The 24,226-nt window shown below is 45.5% G+C and overlaps 1 protein-coding gene across 1 annotated transcript in view; it reads right to left on the bottom strand.

Annotated features, from left to right (window-relative positions):
• CSMD1 (CUB and Sushi multiple domains 1) overlaps positions 1 to 24,226 on the bottom strand; it is a gene marked incomplete at both ends in the record, with an annotated part of 1,655,719 nt that overhangs the window by 161,425 nt on the left and 1,470,068 nt on the right. The window contains one exon of the mRNA XM_081269879.1: positions 15,759 to 15,863. Coding sequence (XP_081126005.1) covers positions 15,759 to 15,863 — 105 coding nt within the window. The remainder of the gene's footprint in view (positions 1 to 15,758; positions 15,864 to 24,226) is intronic.

Below are 24,226 nucleotides of genomic sequence, written 5' to 3'. Positions count from 1 at the left end.
CAGTCATTAGCTGAAAAACTATTTGGGCTTTGAAATAATGTATTCTCATATTCTTTGTTAATACAAAAATACTGTGAATATTTTTTTTAAGTATACTGGGGTTGAACTCAGTCCTGCTCTGCCACTGAGCTGCTTCTTCAGCCTTGTTCATCTTTTACTTTGAGACAGGGTCTCTTAGAGTTGCCCAGGCTGGCCTTGAACTTGAACTTGGGATCCTGACTCAGCCTCCTGGGTCACTGGGATCAGAGCCGTGCACCGCGGTGGCAAGAAAAACAGGTTGTTCTTTAGCAACACACTTCACTTTAACAAATAAAAATGGACAGATGGACCTCCCCAGAGAAATGTTGCTGGACACACCCCTCTCCTGTGGTGGACAGTGGATTCTGTTTCTCATGGGGACAGAGTGCTGATGCCCACGTGCAGGGCAGGTATCATGTTTTTTATGAGGGGGGTGACTCCTACAGATACAGCTGTGTCATTCTCTTAGCCAAACACTTACTCAGGACAAATTCCAGTAGCTCATTACACTTAAAATGTATAGAGAGACATGTGGTTCAGGAAACTAAGATCATCAGATCTAGTGAGAATTTTCACATGTCAAACACTATGCTTAAATTTTTCCTCAATTACATACAAAACAAATCTGACCATGCAGCATTTACTGTCATTTCTAGGGTTTCTGAGTGAAAAGCCCATTGTGTGTTTGAAATGATGACAAAGCTGTGGGGTTTTTAAAGTGTTTTTAAGTCTTTTAATTAGTGTATCGTATATATTAATGGGAAAAATACAAAACAAACTGAAGACATTTAACACATGCCACTAAATGCACTTTTAGTGAAAAAAGTACATTTATATTCATGCATTTTTGATTCATAAAACAAAGCAAATATTAAACATTTGGATTTAATACTCAGGAGGTCCAATGTTCAGATAAACTGACTAAAATTTGTTGGAATAAAATCTTTTTAGTATAATTCATACATAATTCTAATTCATTTTCTTTGTTTTAAATGTTCTGCAACTGGATTTATAGGCAATGTCCCATGCTCCAAATCTAGGCATGCCTGTTTATGTCTGTACTATCTATAGATAGACTAATGTGTGCAATCTTACATTTCCAAACAGCCATATTGTCAGAAGCCATATGTCAAAGATATTCATATCAAACAAAATGTGACACATAAAACATTGAATTCTAACAGTATTTAAGTATAATCTGAAGAACATAATTTCAAAAATTCAACTGTATATTCAAAACAAAAAATGCAACTGTGTACAATATCCATGCCAAGCATATTCTGTTAACCAATTAAGAAACTGATAGCACAACCATGAAAAGATACATACATACACACACACATATATATATATATATATATATATATATATATATATATATATATATATTCTCTCTCACACACATACACACACACACACACATATACACACACATTTTTTTGCTATTTTCTTTAGTATCAATCAACTTTTCTAGCTTTTCAACGGTTCAGGTCACACTTTTTAAAAGAATGTCAAGTCTGGGAGAGACATCAAGAACATGGCACAAAAGCAAGTATAGACAGTGTTCCCAGTGAAGACATTACTATAACATCAATGCATTCATGAACCGACCATCCATGTGAAACACTCAAAAACAAACCAAAATGCCCTGTACCCCAAGTGAGTATGTAGCTACTCTCATTGGAGCTGGCAGGAAAATTCTTGCATTCACTCATCTTCTCCAGAAAGTGTAACATCCTTGGGAGAGAACTTCCAATTTCAAACTTCTCTCTGGGAAGCATAGGTCCATTTTACAAAGGGTCCCTGTAGGACGACCCTTCAGGTGACCCCTCTTTGGACACAGAGGGTGCTTAGGTGCACGGACGTCAGCTTGACCCTTGGTCAGCACCGCCATACTGTGCCTCTGCAGTCACACTCACAAACCCACAAACCTGCTGTGACTTAGCAATTCTGCTTTTCCATGACACTCTGCCATTTCCACTCCAAGACTAGACTCACCTGAACAAAATAACATTTAATGAAAGTAAACTTACTAGAAAACTTAACCTACAGAACCACAATTATAATTGTTACAAGGCAAATCTGGTTCCTTGCGGGTCTCAGAACCACATAGATTCATAAACAGACTAGAACTACCAAGCACTTCAGGTCCTTATGTACGGCCTTATGTGCGGCCCACATAGAGCAGTTGGTGATACACAGGAAAGGGACACACACATTCAGTAAGAACACACCACGGCCAGCAAGTAGAAACCCACAACTGAGGGAAAACACACACTCACACACAGAACAAGCAAAAGGGGGGTAAAAAGACCTGTGCTACTTAACCAGAAAATTTGATCCATTCCTTCATTTTAAAGGTTTAATCATAAAATTACAAGATCCAATAAAAATCAAATTAAAAAATTGGATATTTACAAAAGTTAAATTTGAATAAAAACCCTCATTTCTCTATTACGCACCTCAGACACAGATCCCTAAGGGAGAATCAGAACTTCCACCAGGAGGCACATCGGCTCCCCCACCGCAGCCTTCAAACCCTCCTGTCCGCCAGGCAGGCCTGAAGTTGGCTATGGCTGCTGCCCGGGCGGACCTCCGGCCTCCCTCCTACTGACCTTGGACACTGCTGGAAACCCTTTCGTCTGCCACCTACTCCTGGAACCCAGTGCCTGGCACCAGGCCTGCACACCCTGCTCCCGCCCAGTGCTCCTCCCCATCTCTGCTTGCTGTTACCTGGCCCCTCTAGCTTCCCAGTTTCAGGAGTGTGGCAGGCTCCTTCCTCCTGGGGCCTATGTCTTTGAGGCTGGCTGTTCATTCCTTCACTGTGCAAGGGGTAGCTGAGACCGGAGGCCATCCTGGCCCCAGAGCCCTCTACTGGCCTTCCAGATGTTTAACTTGACGTGGGCAGAGACCACATCTGTCTGTCTGTCTTGTCACCACTCTAAGGACAGAGTGCAGAGGGTAGAGACCAGTCAGGAGAGATGCACAGATAGCTGGTGAAGAACGGATGTCACCCACAACACCTACCAGGGCAACGGGACAGTGGCGGGAGCAGTCACCCAGAGCAGACAAATGGAGCACCTGTACACACTTTGGGACACTGGGTCCAAAAGCAAAATGAGTTCTCTCTCCCATGCACACAAAGCCAAACGAGGCCCTGCGAGTCCCAAGAGCAGATATACCAAGGACACCTGCTGGTGTCCAGACTCTTCCTCCCAGCAGGCCCTGCTCCTAGAGGAGCCACAGGAGGAAGGCAACAGGTGTGTCTCCAGGCTGGTGACTTTCTCAAGTGGTCAGTGACCAGGAGGCCCAGCTATCACAGGACAGTTATCACAGAAAGCCCTCTCAGTCCCCTCACTTAGGACGAGAGTCACACGGAACCTGGTGATGAGTGATTTACAATGCACCTGTAACTTAAAGTACTTTTAAGATGCCACACATCACAGGGAGGAGTTTTGTTGGTCTTTTGTGTTACATTCAACACAAAAACAATCCTGAGGGGTAGACTTTACATCCTTGGAAGGGTCTCTGTAATCTCTGTGGGGTAAAACAGAAGCCAGATTTTACGTTACTTGAAACATTTCCATGATCTGCAGTGCAGTTAGGATAAGTGGGATGCCGTGAATGATTATTGATCGATTTTCACAAAAGCAATTTAGGTAGGACAGAGGAAAGCATTCTTTGTCAAACTGCAAAGTTAAAAGGAGGTCTTAAGGGATTTTTTAAAAATAAAATAAATTCACTGTCAATATATAAATAAAAAATATAGAATTAACAGATTCATCATTAATATAGAAATAAACATATAAGGGTCTTCATATGAAGTGGCTGAGATGATAACTTCATCCACAATGGAATGAGCCCCCGATTACGGCGTCCCTCTGTGAGGAATACTGAGCTGCTTTCTCTGGGCTGGAACAAGAGCCCTGCACATGTGTCCAGGGAACAGTGAGGGCCAGGGGCCGACCAGCCAAAATGAGAACCAAAATGAGAAAAGTCTATATAACGAATGTCGTAGTAAAGTGTCATTAATGCACACACTAATAATTTGCATATATTTATAAAAATTATTATAATCATGGAGGACTAGACCAAGTTGCGTGTACTCAATTATGATAACATCCTGCTAAATATATCTAGTGCTTTTTATTTCAGAAAAGTTAAGGAATTTTCGAGGATTTTAATCCTCTTTTAAAATACTTCTTTCTGAGTGCTTGTTTTGGGATGAATTCACAAAGAAACTGAAATGCACCAAATCCCTGGTGAACAAGCAATAAGAAGGGTGTTTTAAAAGCACCCTGCAGGAAGCAGGACTTGCTGCTGATGGCAGTCTGTTGATAGGCTCAGTCACCAACTTAGCCACCAAGATAAATTAATGCAGCTCACTCTGTTCCCAGTATCTCATTGAAATGTCTAGAGGACTGTCAGGTAAAGGCCACCTTTGCATATTCTAGGAAACCATTTTTGAAGATTATTACAAGTACTTCTTAGGATACAGAACAAGAAAGGGTATCTAAACTAACTAGTCTCTAAATTACCATTTAAAAAATTTATTTAAATAAGTCCTGTTTGATGTTTTGCATTCTTGGCCATAGAGGTCAAAGGTAAATTTAAGGCCTAATGACGGCAATATTTTTAGTCTGGGTGGATAATACTTTCATAATCTTTTTTTTTTTTTTTTTTTTTTTAGTTTCATTGCCTGTAACTGTTTCAGTTAAAATAATTTCCTCATTGTGCACATATTTTTTTTAGTTGGACTAAATGCCTTAGGAGAAGACAAATTGTCATTTTTTAGAATCTAGGTAGTCTTATTTTTTATTCATTTAACTGTATATCTTTGGGGCAAGGTTTTACTGACACAGGATATACCACATTTTTCAGTGCAAACCTAAATGCCAACAACAAAAGTGCCCGAAAGGAGGACTGAATCGTGAGTACGTTTGAACTTATACTTGAAACAGTAATATTGTCTCAGGCTTCTCAAAATAAATTAATGAGTAAAAATAAAAGTCTGGGGCTGGACTATAGTTCAGAGGTAGAGCGCTTGCCTAGCATAGGTGAGGCATTGGGTTCAATTCTCAGCACCACATATAAATAAAGAAAGGAAATAAAGATCCATCAACAACTAAAAAATATATTTAAATAAAATAAAAGTCTGTATCAATAAGGCAAAAAAGTAAAATATTTCATACTCATTTTATAATGATTTATATTAATTTAACTAATAAAAATTAGTGCACTGAACTTGCAAGTATGGCAAGAATGTGAAAAAATACTTAATTTAATCTTTTATGTCATTCAATTCAAATACTGAAAGAGTTGCTACTTTGACATTTCTTCTAATTTTCTCTTTTTCATGGTAATTAGGGATCACTGATTTCATGGTGCATTGTGAGCCTGGCATGTAACCCCCCAGGTGTGCACAGTCCGGGCTCCAGGCTGGTGCAGTGTGCATGGTCCAGGATCTCTTCCATCTGCAGGACCTGCTGTCCAGGGCCCAGACGCTCGCAGGGGCGTGGCCTCCACACTGCTGGGCTACAGTCAGTGCTGGGTCACAGCTTAGCTGAAATCCATTCTGCACAGTTGCTTGTCTGTTTACCAGCTTTCCAGGCAGGTGACACACCCTATGGACTCCAGGAATATATGTTAGCTCCATTGGTTTTCCCAGTAGTGAATTCTGACTGGAAAAGAACCTCTTCAGAAAGACCATGAGAAGAAAAGCTTCCTCCTGAAGCGTGACCTTGGAGCCTGCTTGATTCTCCTGCTGGCACTAGATGGACTAGAACTGTGACAGGCTGCGTGAGGTCATGCACACTGGTGGGCTCACAACACTACCTGCAGATAGATGGGGTGGATGGTGCCCTGCCGACCCAGGGCACCGACACCTCCCAACCAGCAGGGCAGAGCCACATACAGCTCAACCAGAGCTCAGTTCACTTTCTTCAAAAGGCTCAAGCATGAAAATGGGGCTCCTAAACCTGCCTGCTGCATTTGAATCAGAACAGAGGGCGTCTATTGCAAGCCACCTTGGAAGAGCCAACAGCTCCCCATAGATAAACACCTAGAGTTTGTCTGTATTGTAGATGTACTTAAATTTAATTCTGTAATATATCTATGATTTTTTTCACAATTATGATGAAACAGCACTACTTAAAAGTTAGGTGTGACTTAGATGATAGACGTATGGATAATATCACTTAAAAACAGGCACTCAAGAAACACTTCCCAATGGCTAACCTAAAAAATATTTTTAGCATTCATATAACTATCCTTAAACTGGAGCAATTTTAAATCTCTGAAACCCCAAGAATAATTTTAAAATCCACTAGAGCAATTTTAAAACCCCTAAGTAAAAAAAAAAAATCTCGAACTAGAGCAATTTAAAAATCTCATCCATTTGGGACACAGAAATCTGCAAAATGAAACATCACTCCCACCTTAACAATGAGAAAAGGCCTGACCCTAAGATCACAGCTCGTCAGGATCCCTCAGGGTACTGAGGTTGCAGGTACCCAGGTGACCCCGATTCTGAAGGACAGCGCCTCCAGGAGGAGGGGACACAGGCTGACCTTGGGGCAGGGCACAGAAGAGCGCAGAGACTGGCTCAGCTGAGCCCACAGCCCATGGCGGGCACACAGAGGGGTTTGCTCTTCCTTGAGAGTCCCCGCTGGGTAGTCAGCCCCAGGACGGGGCTCTGTGAACTCCAGGCACTTCCTGACCCTCAGAAACAGAGTTGCCAGTTCCTGTGAAGGAACTGGGGGTGTGTGCAGGGCCTGCAGGCAGCTCAGAGCAGGGAAAGCAAAGCATTTCCACACCCAGAGACCTGGCAGGAAAGCTGGCAGGAGCTCAAGACCCTGTGACTGCTCCAAAATCGAGGTCTCCTGCACTTGGGACTGGCAGGGAACTAGCACCCAGACCAGCCTCAGGTGGACTTTGGCAGCCTTGGCAGGGCAGGCGGGAAGGCTGAGAGAACCCCGTCTTGATCTGCAGATTCTACAGGAGGACACAGTCAGGAAAAGCCCAACACAAAGGACTCCCTAAGCCCAGCGCACACAGCAGGGGGGAAGTGGCAGCAGCAATTCTGGGGGAGGGGCAGGCTTGGGAGAGAGACTGGCTCTCCAGAAAAGGCATCAGGGACCGGAGGCTGAAAGTCAGGAACTGGAGGCTGAAGGTCAGGCCCTTAGCCCCCAACCTGTGCGACCTCACTGCCAGAGGTCAGAAGAGGCCATGCCCCGTGACCACAGCAGCTGCACAACCCTGGCCCAGCTCAACTCCCGCCTGGCTCCATGCCTCAGACACAGAAGAGGCTCACTCAGCTCAGGCTGCACGCATTCCTTGGGGTCTGTCTCCATGGTTCTAATGGTGTCCAGCTTCAAAGAAAGACTGAGATGTGCAAAAAGAAAAAAAAAAGAAAGGACAATCCTATGCAGAGCGATAAAGCAAGGGATAGAACCAAATTCGGAGCATGCTCACGAGAGGGAAGATCAGACATGGATGTGAATATAACCATGAAAATCATAGGAATGATTCCAGTGGGAAAGATGGCTGATGTACCTGAAGGGAAGGGGCAATTTTGGTAGAGAGATGGTAATAACAAGAAAATCAAATGGAAATCCTGTGGGGAAATCCTCCAATGAGAGACGAAGGTCACTTTTAAGGGACTGGTTAGCAGAACTGATGCAGCTGAGGGAAGACCAAGTGCTGATGAAGACAACTGCGTAGCAACTGCGTAAGAAAAACAGAGCAGCAGATGAACCACCGGAACCCGTGGGAACTTGGAGGGGCCTCAGTCTGGCCTCTGTGCTGTCACCATCCCAGAAGAGGTAGAGGAAGAGAACTGGAAAGAGAAACATTTTGGAAAATAGTGGCCAAGAATTTTTTATAAATAAAAGACATCAAAAATGTCTTGAGACAGAAAACCCTCACACAGAAACTCGGATGGACCCTGTCTGTGTCTGTTCTGCCTAAATTACAATGAGAAGGTAGTTGTCTGCTCCCAGCTATGGGGTCTGGAAGTGGCGGGCTGAGAGAGCCGCATCTGATGGGGGCTTTGCAGCAGTGCCATCCGTAAAGGAGAGACAAAGACAAGGAGAGAGCAAGGGGGCAATCCCACCCCCTGGAAAAGCCCCATTCCCATGATGAGGGTGTCAGTCCACTCATGAGGACATGACCCCGTTGGTAATCACCTGCCCTTAGGCACCCTTCCCCACACAGCTGCACTGGGGACCAAGTTTCCAAACCATGAGCACAGGTGGGGGGACACGTTGAAGCCACAACATACACAAGCAATGAGGAGCTTCAAAGATGGCAAAATTGAAGGTAAATACAAAAGGTGGGTTTTTTTTTTCATTTCTAAACTTTCTGAAAGATCATTGAGAATATAAAGCAAAATATGTTTTGTGGACATTATATAACATAAGTAAAAATAAAATGTAGGCCACCATTAGCATAATGGAAGGAGGAGACAGAGCAGAAGGAGAGAGTTAAGGGGGAGGGCAGAAGCAGAGGGCACAGGGAGAGGGCAAGGGAGAGGGTCAGAGGGTTCCTTCCTATGGCTTTCACCATGTGTGAGAAGGGCCATCAGAGACTGTGTGCTTTAAACTCTCGGAACTCCTGGATGTCCTAAGAATCTGCTCTAACAGGCCCACAGTGGAGGTAGGTTTGTGTGTAAGTTAACCCTAGAGCCAGCAGAGAACAAGGGAAGACAGACAAAAATCAGTGGGCACACGGAGGCCTCCAGTGTCAGGTCACGTATTGAACTTGTGCTCCCCCAGACCCCACTGGAATCACGAGGAGCCCACGATGTCATCCCCGTCTTGCTCCCTAGAAGCCAGTTCCCTGCTGGGCACATTAGGTCAGGGTTTAGAATTTCCAGAGTAAACCCATGTCACCTTTGTCCACATATCTAGAATCTCTAGGTATTTGCTATCCTTTGGTGTGGTTGATTTTCTTTAAAAACAAGACCAGACTGAGTGTGGTCCTTGTGTTCCTTCTCAGATGTCCCATGGAGCTGCTCGATGCGAAAGGACAGATAACTGGTAACTGAAGGACAAGTGAGGCATTCAGGGTGCCCAGGGCTCAAGCTCCCACCTGCACCATGGGAGCTCCCAGAGAATCTGCACACCTTCCTTGGAACCTTCCTGCTCTGTGTGTGTTCTAGCCCATCCCTTCAAGGGAAGCTGCTTTTGTCTGAGCACTTCCCCAGCATCACGTGTGAACCCTGGCCTGCTGCACTCAGGCTGGGCTCCTCTCCAGGTGAGAACACACTTTGCTCTGATGGAAGCCAGGGTGCAGTGGCATCACTCACACCTCCAGAGCTGGACCACTGGACCTCCACCATGGATTCCTCCGAGTGTCACAGACCTTCACATGTTTCCATCTGCTTCTGACGTGACGTGCCACCCAATGGTGGCAGGGACATCTGTGGCCTCCCCCTGCAGGGAGGCAGGGACTCCACGGAGGGGCTCAGTAAGCAGTGTTCCTGGCAGACGCTTGCTGTGCCCACACCTGTGCTCAGACCTTGGCAGGTGAAGGATGCTCTGTGTTCCCTTAATCCACCCAGAAAGGCAGAGGTGTGCAAGGACTGTGAGCAGAGCTGGGGGAGGCTCCGGGCAAGCCCAGGCGTCAAGCATACACTGATGGCTATATCATATCTTGTATTTATATAGATTTATATATACTTTAGTGAAAAACACGAGTTTAGAGATCTGCAGAAGGTAGATGGTCAAATCTACTGATGAATTTAAAACAACAGATATTCTTTTGGTGACCTAGTGTCAACAGTCTTAGGTCGTTTGATACAGATGTTAGTAAGGTTGATTCTACAAACACATCATAACATCCACATTTCAAACTGCCTTGAAGGGTTAGAGCAGAGAACAGACTCTTCTTAATACCCAGTTGTGGGGAGCCATTCTGACACGTGATTGGGTGACTCCCGTTAAGGGCCTGAGGCACTCTGGCTGTGTCGGAGTTATCCCGACCCTTTCCTGATGAGAGAGCCCATCCGTGTGGGGGTGTGCGTAACCACTGACCCTGGAGACCCAATCACTGACCCTGACCTTGGAGTGCAGCCCCCCCTCAACCTTCATTGGATGGAATTCTCCCCTGAATCTCTTGTTTCCCCCAAATAAAAGGCTGATCCCCGGCGTGTTCGCTCTCTCTCTCTCTCTCCTGCTAGCCCAGAGTAATCCTCGCTGCCCTGCTGGGTGGCTGGAGGCGGGGACCAGGGAGGCAAGCCGTCTCGGACCTAGCAATGTAAAATAAGGTACTGTCTGTGTGTTTTATTTTGATCTCTTCTAACTAACTTAATGCCAGAACCTCATTAATGAAACCACTGCGCAGGCCGCGTGGTAGAATTGGCGCCCAACGTGGGGCATTCTGAATTAGTTAGATTGAGTGGGAGCGCGCGCTAAAAAGATTAAGGGAAAAAATAAAAAGGAAGATAAGGAAAAGAAATAAAGAGAAAATAAAGGAAAGTAAGGAATAAAGAATAAAGAAAAGGAAGAGGTGACATTTGGGTCACAAAAGTAATAAAGAGGATAAGGAAAATAAGAAATAAGAGAAAGGAAGAAGTGACATTTGGGTCACAAAAGTACCGGGAGATATTGAAGGAAAGAGACGTTAAATTACTTAAAATGGGAAATTCTACTTCTTCGGATAAGGAAATGTATCTAACTATTTTAGACAGTATAATTAATCAGAAAGGAAAACAGATAAAGAAAACTCAGTTATTACAATTCTTAAAGATTGTAGGTGAATATTGTCCTTGGTTTTGTGACCAAGAGTCTCCAAATTTACTTACTTGGGAGAAATTAGGAAGAAAGTTACAGAGAGTTTGTCTTTCTACTGAAATACCTGGAGGTATAGAGAACATACAGAAAACTTGGACAGCCCTAGAAGTCTGTCTCTTTGAATACATGGACCAGAGTCCGTGGCCGCCAGAAGACCTTCTGAAAGGTATTCAAAGAGCCATTAGGTCTATTCAAATGGAAAATCAGCCTGAAGCTAAATTAATTTCCTTTCCTTTGAGCCGTTTTAAAACAAAAGCGCTAGGAGCTAAAACAAAGGTTAGAATTATGCAAGCTAGCCCGCAGACAGATTGTACAGAACAGCATGATAAAGAAGAAGCATCTCTAATCTTGGAGAGCCCTCCGGAAGTGGTAAACAATCTTCCTGGAGAGGAAAATACAAAGGAAACTCCTAGAGGGGCTCAGGTTTCTTCTCAGCCACGTGAGTTAGAAACCCAAATTCCAAATGGCAATAATACAGAGTCTGATAGCAGCTCACAGTCTGAGGAAGAAGAATTAGACATAGAAACTCAGGACTTAGAGAGAAATTTTAATAGATTGCATTTAGCACCACCTGCCCAAGCTTTTAAAATTCGGCCGGTACCTACTAGAAGGACCAAATTTAACAGGTGTGCTGAATTAAAGATGACTTTTCTTACCCCAGTTCAGCAAGGTATAAGGAAGGCTCAAGAAATGGGAGAGGATACTACTGGTTTTCACCTCTTTCCAGTTTTTGAGCAAACTAATGAACAAGATCAGAGAGTTAGAGTTCATGCTGTAATCCCTTTTAAAACTATCAAGGAATTGAAAAATGCATGTGAAACGTACGGCCCAAATTCGCCTTTTGTTCAGAGTCTGATAGAAAATATTTGCTCACAACCCCTTCCTCCTAGTGATTGGATTTTTTTAGCCAGATCTTGTCTGAGCGAGGGAGATTACTTGCTTTGGAAAACTTACTGGACTGATTTTTGTAATGAACAGGCAGAAAGAAACAGGAGACAAGAAGGTCACACTGCTGCTGAGAGACAAATGTCTCCCTCAGTGACAGGCCCATTAGGCAGAGTTCTGTGGAAAGATTTACAGACTGGTCAATGGAAGGGCCCAGATCCGGTAATATCATGGGGCCGAGGGCATGCTTGTATTTTTCCAGAAGGTGCTTTTCGTCCTATCTGAGTGCCTGAACGTGCTATCAGACATGGAGGAGATAGAACCCAGACTCAAGCGACTGAGGATCGACCCAGAGGAGCCACAACCCAGAAGGAGGAGATATCGGAAAAGGATGAAGAAAAACCAGATTGAACCAGCCGAGAAGCTGATTTCGTGGAAAGATGTGAAGAAGCTGACAACCCAGGCTTCCCAAATACTTCGACGCCTAGGAAAGAACAGGACCCCAGTCTTGATGGTAGCGACAATAATTGCCCTACTGGGCTGTCAGGTAAAAGGGAATCAAGTAGACACTTATTGGACATATTTCCCAGATCCACCCCTGGTACACCCAGCTGTGTGGACTGGAGAATCTATTCCAGTATTTACTAATGACTCATTCATGATGGGAGGATTTACAGATGCTCATATTACTCCCAGTCATGTGACTACATTTAATTATTCTGGCTACAGTGCCCAATTACCTTTATGTTGGTCACATGATAAACATGCTGGCTGTCTGAAAGTATCATTTGAAGAAAAGACAGCAATTGGTAAACCTAGACTGACAAATAATTCTATTTATGGGGACTTAAAACCTAATACTAGATCAGTAATTAAGATGGGACTTTCCCATAACAAGCCAGTCATTTCTGCAAAACCTCCACCGGTACCCCACTGTCCAAATAGTTCTATAATTGAAATTGGCACCTTTCCTAAATGGATGGATTGTGTAAATACCTTTCCTGTACAACATAAGGTGTCTAAAGCTAGTGGGTATATTTTAGACTGGTCTCCAAAAATTGATAAGAGACAATTACGAAGAGATTCTGCTATGACACCTGCAGGATTTGTTAGTAATATTTTGACTTATAGTGAAGGAGGTGTTCAAAAAGATATTTGGCGTTTAATTGCTGCCTCAGAGTATTTACATTTTTCAGACAAACCTTTACCAAAATTTGTTGGCAAGAACTGTAAAGAGGGATCTTGCTATGGCCTAAGAGCCTGTGTCCAATCTCCTTATGTTTTAATTATTGGAAATGTAAAAGTTAAATGGATAGATGACAGATATTTTGTTACTTGTAATAAGTGCAACCTAACTAATTGTATTTCTAGGTATAATGGAGGAAAAGGAGTGCTGATACTTCATCAGCCCTCTTTTGTTTTATTACCTGCTAATATTTCAGAGCCATGGTATGCTGATGCTGGTTTACAAGTTTGCAGCAAATTCATGCCCAGCTAACAAGACCTAAACGTGCTATTGGAGTCATAATTGTTGGTGTCTTAGCACTGGTCTCATTTATTGCCTCAACTGTCTCTGCATCTCTGACATTGTCTCAGAATATTCAGCATGCAAAATTTCTTAATAATTTAGCTCAAAATACTTCCAAGGCTCTGCGTAATCAAGTAAATATTGATGAAAAGATTGAGACTAAGTTAAACGCCTTAGAGGCGACTGTTATAAACATTGGTAATGAACTTTCAGCCTTAAAATTTAAGGAAAGGCTTAAATGCCATGCTAATTATAAGTATGTATGTGTTACAGCTGCCAAGTACAATGCTTCTCTCTGGGATTGGGAGAAGGTTAAAAACCATTTATTAGGCATTTGGCAAAATAGTAATAATAGCTTGGATATTCTGGAACTTCATCACCATATCCAAGACATTCAGAATAATAGAGCTGATTTTTCAGATCCTTCTTCTTTGGCTAACCAAATATTGAAGGAGTTAAATGGATTCAACCCTGGAAATATTCTTAAACACTCCGCTTGGTACCTTATTGGATTATTCTCTTTGCTGTTAATTCTCTTTTGTATTGTAACTATAGGATGGCGAGTCTTCCAATCAAGAATCCGGGGACTCCAGAGAGTGAACCGCCGCCTCATTGTTAAGAATAGAAAGGGGGAATATGTGGGGAGCCATTCTGACACGTGATTGGGTGACTCCCGTTAAGGGCCTGAGGCACTCTGGCTGTGTCGGAGTTATCCCGACCCTTTCCTGATGAGAGAGCCCATCCGTGTGGGGGTGTGCGTAACCACTGACCCTGGAGACCCAATCACTGACCCTGACCTTGGAGTGCAGCCCCCCCTCAACCTTCATTGGATGGAATTCTCCCCTGAATCTCTTGTTTCCCCCAAATAAAAGGCTGATCCCCGGCGTGTTTGCTCTCTCTCTCTCCTGCTAGCCCAGAGTAATCCTCGCTGCCCTGCTGGGCGGCTGGAGGCGGGGACCAGGGAGGCAAGCCGTCTCGGACCTAGCAATGTAAAATAAGGTACTGTCTGTGTGTTTTATTTTGATCTCTTCTAACTAACTTAATGCCAGAACCTCATTAATGAAACCACTGCGCAGGCCGCGTGGTAGACCCAGTGACATGAACTCTCAGCATGGTGTTAGTTCACCTCGAAATATAACTGCTTGAGAAAGAAAATCACAACTAATGCCAATGTGTCATTTTGTTTGGCCAAATTAAAAATGCTTTAAGTGATTAAACAAGATTCTGGATTCTCAAGCAAGGCTTTGGATTCTTGAAAGTGGCTCATTTCAGTGAGAAATAGGCTAGTTCCTCGGTGAACTCTACTGACTAGGAATAAAGTGGAATGTGCACTGGGGGAGCGGAATCTCACGAGTACTAGATAATAGTGTAGAATAATTACAGACTAATTGTTTTACTAGCATGTCACCCCATGAAGAATGAACGAAAAGCCAGAAACCATAATACAACTTGGGATGGAGAAAATCATTTACCAATTATAAAATTCCTAATATATTAACTAATTTATCGACACTATCAGAAATAAGGTTTACTTTTTCCTATCTATAGACATTGGCAAAATGTATCAGAGAGCAGATTTTTCCAGACTTATTCTACATAAATAACATCCCCAGTATCCTTTTATACTGTCACTGAAGTATTCCTACTCATATAAATTAGAATGAACTTGCATGCAAATGCCTGTAATGAGTAGGGAAATTTAACCAGAATGTGAAGCAGGCCTGTGGTTTGTGTCTGGTTCAGAATATTTATCACCAGCTGGAAACACAGCCTTCACAAGCCTGCCTGCACTACATCCTGAAAAACGTTTGTCTCAATTCAAAAATCACTTATTAAAGCTGATCTGTGTATTTGCTTATTTGCAACTGCTTATTAAAGGAGATGAACGCGAACACCCAGCATTTTTCATGCTTGAAAACATGTCCTAAAATAAACCTCTTATTGCAAATTCTCACTTCACTTTTGCAGGGTTCACCTACAAGGCCAGATGCCAAAGAAGCGGTGAGCATTTGACCTTTGTCATCCTGTTCATCAGACTATTAAATCCCTCACATCCGTTTCTCAAAGGTCAGTGTTGCTTTTGCCATACTTTCTTCTAATTAAAATGAATAGCACGCAGAGTAGGCCCCTAAGCGACTGCTCTCTGTTAGTTCTTATTTTAACAGCCTTTGAGACTATAAATGAAAGAGGCTTATGGCAAAATCTAGTTGAAAATTAAAATTTTTTGTCTTTGGATGCTGATATGAATATTTGTTATCACTCAGAAAACTAGTAATATTACAGTTTTTGCATTTTTTAACACAAACAACATGAAATTATAGCAGTTGTTTTTTATAATTATTCCAGAAACTAACTTCTACATTTCTCTATGAATTTACCTTCCATTACGAAGGTTTCACACAACCTTGGTTTTGTAAGACTCGTTTTCATAAATTTTCACAGTTTTTCAAAACAAAATGTCACTACTTGATGAGCAGAGGTTCCTTTTAGAAAGTGATGAATGCAGCAATGAAAGACACAGAGCATGGCCTTACTTTTGTACTCCAGGTGAAAACCAGCGGCGGCCACGCTGATATCGGACTGGAAGCGCAGGTAGAGCTGGTTGGACGTGCTGTTGAGCAGCGCAGGCACGGTGGTACCTGTGGGAGAGAGGGGCAGAGCTCCAGCACCCAGCACAGGACACAGGCCTCTTCATTTGGACCTAAATGTCCCCAGAGCTGGTCTTGTTCACTCCTGTTTAGCCTGGGTGTTTGCTGCAGACCCCATGCTCCGGCCCTGTGTGGCTCACACTGAACCCTCTTCCCACCGAGATCTGTTGATGATTTCAAATACAGAGGTGTGAAAGGAAAATGCTTCCTTCGCTTGAAGGGCCCCGCCTGCATTGCAGGTGCTGGGAGGAGTACAGATGCTGAGGCCAAGGGGCAGAGGATGCCCTGATACGGGAAGGCAGGTTAAGACCGTGCCTGTGGTTGATGGGGTGCATCGCGCTGGGGGAAGGATAAGCAAGCTTATTGACTTCTCCAGAAAATGTATTCTTGAGCATCTCCTGCACGGAAACCATTCTGTAAACAAGGACATAAGCAAGCTGGACATCAAGGAAACACCCTCTGGTGAAAGTCACCCCGGAGCAGGCAAGTTCTTAGCGTAAACTATGTCAAAGATAGCGCTAGTGTGTAAAGTAGTAAGTCAGCTGGTGACTGTTCAGAATAGGTGTGTGGTATTGAAAACACCCGGCGCTCATGCGTTGCTCTCTATGGAATGTCTCTAGACCCTCCAATAGCTTTAATTGAACCGGCCACTCAGGAAGGCCAGCTGTCTCTACCTGTCCATCCGTCATGTGGCCGTCCTCAGGCTTTCAGCACATGCAGACTGAGCTCTCCTCGGCCCCTGCTGCCTGTCACTTTCAGCAGCCACCACACCTGAAGCTCCCTCCCTCTCCATGACCCCCACTGCCCTCTGTCAGGCGCTCACTGGCTGGCTTCCTAAATCCTGTCCCAAACAGGCTCCTCTCCTCTGGCCATCCTCCCCTCCATCACCCAGTGCAGGCCAGCGGTGGGCTTAGCCACATCACCATGCTCATCCCTGACTCAGGCTCTGCTCCACTCCTGTGCACAATGCATCCTGTATTTAGCAACCGGGAAGCTTTTAAAAACTACATGTACGGCAGAGTCATGCTGAAATGCTCAGGTTCCTGATCACATTAGGACCAAACCTCAGACTCCTTATTTGGCCCAACGACCATGCATGATCTGACCAGGCCTGCATTTCTAGCTTCTTCTCAGTACCTCCTTTTCCATAACTCACTCTTCCTATTTCTAGGTTGCTCATAGTCTTGAGCCTGGAGTGTGCTCCTTCCCTCTGTCCTGGGCCATTGGGCCTTTCTTCATTTTCCCACCCAGGCATTCCCAGCCCGTTCCCAGCTAAGCCACTTGCTGATTAAGTGCTCTCCAGACAGAAATCCTGCAGGAGCGTGTGAACGCGCACTTAGGGGAGTTAGTGCTCCTGCTTGTGATGTGGGGTCTGTGCCTCCAGAAGAGTTGGTTCCAGATGACGGGCCTTTTCAGGCCTAAATCACAGTGCCTAAAACACTGTAGGAACTTGCTGAATGAGAAACAGAGGGTGCTCACTAATTCAACCTCTTTGTTGTCCTTGACTAAGATAGATAATAGGTGATAGATGAGAGAGAGAGAGAGAGAGAGAGAGAGAGAGAGAGAGAGAGAGAGAGGGGGGGGAACTAGTGATAAATGGAGATAGATTATAGATAAGACATAGGATAAAACGGTGGATAGGTAGATAAATGGATGATAGAGATGGAAACAGTGGTAGATAGAGATGGAGACAGGTAGGAAAAAGACAGGGAGGTCGTAGGTAGATGATGGATAGACGGGTTTTACAATGGAACAACTGTGGGGCCTAAATGGTAAAAGGAACTGGGTGTTTGAACCACAGAGCACATGACGGAGTGCCTGCACAGGGAGGTTGCAAAGAGGTGACCTGGGCCTCCTCTGTCCGCGGCATGGCCTCTCCTGCCCCAGCCCCTCCGCCAGGGCAGGTGGCTGTGAAGGACACTGAGGGCCCTGAAGAGCTGGAGGGCAGGACGTGGAGGATGTGAGGCCTCCTCTACGTGCCACTCAACCCGCTTTCTAAGAGAAAGAAGGAGGCGCCTCAGATCCCTCCTTCCTCCTGCTTGGCTCCACTCCCGTGGGCTGTGTCCTCTCACTCTGCCTTACTTTCGTGTTTTGGGTGATACTGCAGAGAGGAAACTCCGTCCCTGCAGGCCCAGCTCCGGCACCCACCAAGCTTTCACTGTGCCACCTGGGTCATGTCTTGCTGGCCCTGCCCGAAGTCTGGGGACACAGTGATGGTCTCCACACCACTGTTGGTGTCCACCGTGAAGCCTTTACAAAAGCAGTATCATCCTCCGCCTCCCACCTTGGGCTCCTCCCGGGGACCAGCGAGAAGCCACTGTGCATGCTCGGGCACCTTTCCCCAGATTCCCACCCAGGAGGCCCTCTCACCCAGCGGTTCACGTGGGCTTCCATTTTCCCCCCTTCAGAAGATAAGATTCTAGCTTCCAGGATTTAAAGTGTATGTAGTAGCTCCATCCCTGGCACAGCGATGGCACATGGGGACTCAGAACACACAGTTTCCCACAGCTGCAATTCAGCAAAATCAGAAAACCTGTTTCTGACCTAGTTCTGACATGAATCATCTCTATCACTTTAAGTCAACTACAAAACATTAATATGTCCTGATCAATACGTCCTGATACAGTAAAAATCACAACCCGTCTTTATTACACGAGTAGCAGAGACAAAGGTGCTCTGTGAATTATCATGTCCTGCCGGATAATGACAGTAATAATCCCCCAACAGTCCTCCTGTACATCTGTGGTGAAATGCACACTCTCTGCTCTACCAGCCATGCGGGGTCCTGAGGCCCAGATGGGACACAAGATGAGCAGGACCCATTTCTCTGGAGGCCAGGAGGATGCTACTCCTGGCACCGTTGAAGCTGGACTGCGTGTGCCTCCTGTGGGCTCCAGAGTGACTCTAGCTAGGAGCTCATTCCCAGGTGCTAAATGCAACTGAGCAGGGTTTTAAAAGTGTTGCCACAGGCAGGATCCTTTTGATCACATTGTTTTACTGTGACCTAGATAGAACAACACATAACAAGGAAAACTGAGAAATTTTATTATGGTCCTTGAAGATTCCATTCCGAGCACCCGGATGTTTACTTTCCTTTCATATTGATTGTCAGTACAGATTTGTATGCATTTTGCTCTATTTTATTCATTTATAATTTATGATCTGCCTACTTCCAAAATGATTTTAAGTGGCTTACAAAAAGTCCTACATGCATATGCCTGTCCAAGAAGAAATGAAAAATCAAAACATGGAATTTATTAGAGATGTCAGTCGTTTTCCTGGAGTGTGAACCTCTTATGCCTGCTCATTCTTATTTGTTTTATTCAACAACTAAGATGAGTTTAATATCTCCTTTATCACTGCCTTTTTAAAGCATTGCAGAAACAAACCTATTTAAATATTGATTGCATTCTAACACAAACTTTTTGAATGATTGTCATTTTTTCCATGAAATTTCTAAAAAAGAAATCTCATTCTAAGAGTTTTGAAATAATTTCTAGAGTAAAGAAATCTTGCTAGTGCAATGCAGAAAATTCTGGTATATCCACTTGGTCTGTTAGATAATGGTGCCTACAGTATTCTCTATAATATCTGTAATACACACATAGGTACGAGCCCGTCTTAGGACGGTTTTATCCTCAGCCACTGGTAAACAAGCCATGCACCCAGAGACTCGTGTCTTGTCCAGCCGTTCTCAGAGTCCAGACCAGCATGACGCCACACTGCCATCTAAGCTCTGCCCTCGCTAAGTCCCAACTACCCGCCAGCCAAGGATGCTGTGATTGCTGGTACATCGATGCCCTTCAGTCCAGAGGGCCCTGGTGTCTGGACCCCTGGCCCTGCAGTGCCCTGTGCTGGCTGTAGGGGGAGCTCCCGCCACAGTAACCACAATATGGCAGGTAGCCGAGCTTTGCTCTTGGTCTGTTGGGGAGCTGGGCTGTCAGTGACACCCAGGCCACATCCCCTCATCCAGGACCTTGGCACTCTTTCCTTAGGAAGGCACCACTCTTCCCCTTTGCGGTGAGCATGGGCTTGGGGGGCAGGTCTTGAGACTGTGGAGTGGTGATTCTCACACCACGTCACCCCCATCCTCAGCACCCAGGATGCTCCAGCCTGACGCTCTCATCATCTTCATTAGCATTGCCAAATGATGGCCTTTGATCCTGACACCGCGTCTATGGCTGGCCCTCAGCAGGGGCCTCCTGCCTCACTCCAAGGCTCCTACTTACCTCAGCCAGGGGTCCTGAATTTTTAGTTTATGCAAAATGGCTCTTTGTAGTTCTCCTTCTACCACAGCCTTGGAGACTACAGGTCTCTAGCGATTCTGGTTCTCCTAAGGGCATGGTCAGAGCCGTGCTGAGAAGTGCAGGTGGGACCAGGAGGGGTGCTGCTGAGGGGCGTCCCCCTTCATACCTCAGCAGACAAAGGTGGCAAACAGGGTGTCACACATGCAGCTTTATTTATGTGCAGAGCTGTCGATATGAAGCCATGAGCTCATACCAACGTCTGGGTCTGACTCAGATCAGACGCGGCAGGTGGCTCTCAGCCTTCCTGGGCTGCGTATTGTAATGCACTGAGAGGCCTGGGTGAGTTTTATGTGTTCAGTTGCTGATCTTCCCATCTCACGGGAATGTCAGTCCCCAACCCTGCAGACTAGCCTCCTCACTTGGTCCCCAACTGTGACAAAATTAATCAAAACTGACCAATTCCTGTGCAGTGTGCAGACAACCCATTCCTCACAGCCTGATGTGTCTGACCAAGAGCAAATCAAGAGAAGACCCAGAGCAGAAGTGAAACTGAGTTCTCTTTTTAAAATCTGGACAAATACCATACAGCCCTCAGAAGCAAGAGGCCGCCTCCTGAGCAGCTGTGTGGAGCTGTGTGCTAGGCCTGTGGTGCTGCCTGTCTGTCATTTCCTTACCCACCAGCCTTGGGACTTACCCCCTGGGCTTTGCATACAGAAGGCAGGTCGGAGGCTGGGAGAGAGCCATGACATAGGCGTCACAACAATTCACCCAGGAAGTGCAGGGGTGAAGACAGAAGGCCCTGCGGACATCAGGTCTTTGGCCAAACCAAGCCTGTCTATTTGCAGAGCAAGAGGCATCAGAGAAGTTGGCCGAGATGGTTTGAGGACCTGCCGGTCAGTGACGACGCTCCCTGCAGCCCACCCCTGAGAACTTGAGACCCCCAGCAGGCAGTCTCCCATCCTTTGGGGAAGAGTGAGTAAAGGAGAACGAGAGCCCCGTGGGAGTGGGAGGAGGAACGGGAGTCTCTTTACGGCTACTTCTTAATATAATACAATAATGCTGCACCTAGAGCACGAGTTTGAGGGTTTTCTTGATTGTTTTTTCCATTCGAGCAAACACACAGTCACTGGTTATCACCATGGCCGCAAGCCTCAACAACCCCAAGCCCTGGCCCTGCCTCTGCCCCTGAGCTTCCCCCAAGCACTAGGGCCATAGCACCAGCCCACGGCCCTGCCCAGCTGAGCACGGAGGGCGGAGAGCGGGCTCCATCAGCCGAGCAGCACTGTGTGGGAGCAGGGGTGCCTCGGAAAACATCAGACAGCCCCAGGGGCTCCCAACATTATATCAACTTGTGAATGGGAGCTATGAAATGCGGTAGGTCTCTTCAACTTGAGAAAATGTCAGATACAACCTAGTGCACCCACTCACCGGCTCTGAGAAAAGGGCTGTGGAATATAAACTCATTCACTTAAGTGAACATGGAGATATTTCATCCGCCCTCCTGTCTTAACTGGATGAAAAGTTATTATATAAAGCAAAATTATTGCATGTTGTTAGGGCCCAGTTACCTTCTTTTAATTAGATTTACATCTTCACATACTATTTAATGAATTCTTTTTGGTTCACTTATGTTTCTGTTTAAGCCAGAATTTGTTTTCTGAAATGTTTACATCTTTGTCTTTTCTACTAAATAAGTTGAAAGCAACAAACAAGTTCTATAATTATTTGGGGGAAGAATTTCTAGATTCAAACCTCGCATCTTGTACTGTAAAGACCTGTATCTCCCCTTGGGGAAAAGCACCAGAGTTGCACATCAAGGACCAACTCAGAGCTGTCTCCGGCTTGGCCCCCCCATCACACAGCAATCGGCCAGCATGCCTCAGAAAATACTGGGGCCAAATCTAGTACCAAGAAAACAAGGCTACAAGACTCCACTTCCCCTGTATTTCCTCAATATTTCACTGAGTGTCCTCCTTTTGTGATTCACATCTAGAACTATTTCAAAATTGGAGCAGCAGCATCAGTCCAGCTGTAGTTGCTGGTAGTGGTCACTGTGTAGTGAAGAGTTTGTCTGGACTTCATCCCAGAGGTCCAGCAGATGAGCTCGGTGACCCTGACACCCGCAGTGGGAGGTGTGCCCCTGTCACGTGTGGTGGGAAGCACAGTTATAGTCACGTCACCAGGACCCTCCCTGGGGCTGCCACAGGATAAGGAGCTCGGCCTCCAGATCTCTGGGAGGGCAGAGGGCTGCAGACCTGTTCAACCTCGAGGCAGAGCTTCACCCACCAGACCAAGGAAAACCCTCGCCCCACAGCTCGGTGAACTTGGTTGGTGACCCACGTCAGTGTGGCTGGAAGGTGACGCATTCGAGGACTTGGAAGCTTTGAGCTTGGGCCCCTCCTGCTGTCACCCTCTAGGTCTACTTGGCTGATCCTGATTTGTGCCCTTTTAGTAGAACGGCAATCCTAAGGAGCAGCACAAGGTTTCTGAGTCAGAGAGGTGTCGGGTGGATGCCCCTGAGCCGAGGCCAGCACCGCTGGCCTGGGGGCTCTGGAGCTTGGTCTCTGTGTGGTTTGTGGAAAACAGTGCCTTCCACCTGAGCAGTCCCTGCAAGCTAACCGTAACTCCAGGAAAGGGTATCAGGACTGAATTACAGTGGTGTTCACATCTAAAATTTTAAAGAAAATTTCTCTTCGCTAATTTCAAAAACAGGAATGAAAAGAGGCGTTGCTTTTCGGTGTGCGACTCCTTGGCATATGTGCTAGGAAACGCTTTCAGGTCTCCATTGCTCTGAGTCACTTTCCTGCTAACTTTGCTCAGTCACACAGCGGCCTCATTATTGCCTTCTCTGGCTCTTGGCTGGCTCATGTGCATTTAGGGTGTGTTCAGTGACACGTTCCTGCCTGAGAATATCAGGTGGAAACTGAGTTCCATAGTAAATGCTTTCATTTGAAAACTTGGCTGACTCCAAGTACAAATGAGGAAATGGAGCGTCTCATTTCCAAAGTTGAGTCCAGGAGCTATTCAAGAGACGGCTTCGTAGGAGGCCGTTACACATCGGTTAATACAGAGGAATAGGTGTGAACGGTGAGATGTAATCTGCAGATAAAAAAGTGGCAGAACACATACCCTGTAAACATGTTTTACCAACTGAGTACGAAAGGAGCTAGGAATGGTGTGTGATGAAGAAAGATCGACAGATTTTCTCAAGAAGCTTAAATGTCTAGAAAACAAGTGAACAACATAGAAAAGTGAGAAGAACAAAGGCAAGTTTGAGGGTAGTGGAACCACAAGCTCAAAGCCACTGGTCCTAGTTTCAGGGAGTGTCCCACCCATTATGTCCCACCCATTGGCAAAGCCATATCACTAATCTGTTAATTGTTTCCCCTAAATCTTGAAACAATGTTACTTTTGCCCTCCTACAAAGCTGGAAGTCTACTGTACTGCTGCTTAAGCCCAGGATCTAATAGAATCAGATCAAATTTTGGCTCCTACTTCTAGATTTTAAGTTATGTTGCTACAGTTAACGCCAGAGACCTTATCTCCTTGAATCCCGACAGGCCATTTGCAGAGACAGCTCCACAGGGTGCAGAGGGCATAAGGACAGCCACCACACAGGGGAGAACGGCAATGCCGTGAGGCACTTCACTGCCTAACACCTACATGCTCTCATTTGCAGATTGCCAGAGACAGGGTCCCCGAATTACTTAAAGTGACAGGACTAAACCCAAGAGGACACTGTGAAGGGCCGGGCCTCTCCAGGCTCCACCTTCCAGTAGGCAAAGAGCATGGAGGAATGCACTCCACAAACAGCCCTCCTTCTCAGGGTGGGGCAGGGAAGTGGTGGCTACAGGGGACACATCTCATGGTCCTTCACAGGAGCAGACGGGTGTGGCTCAGGGAATTATGACTTGTCATCTTGGACAATTCTATGTTTAAATCTTTGTCCCTCATTTGTAAAAGGAGGAAAGCAACAGAACTTTGCTCTGTGTGCTATCTCCAAGGTCTGGAGGCGTGTGAGCAGGGGCCAGCACACCAGCGCTCTGTAGGGGCTGGCCATCGTGATGAGGGCTGTGACCAGGAAGACGTCAGCCTTGGCCACCTCTG

This window comes from Spermophilus citellus (genome assembly GCF_964194105.1).
Source record: "Spermophilus citellus genome assembly, chromosome: 16".
Taxonomy (NCBI): Eukaryota; Metazoa; Chordata; class Mammalia; order Rodentia; family Sciuridae; genus Spermophilus; species Spermophilus citellus.
This window is presented reverse-complemented; position numbering and strand designations above follow the sequence as displayed.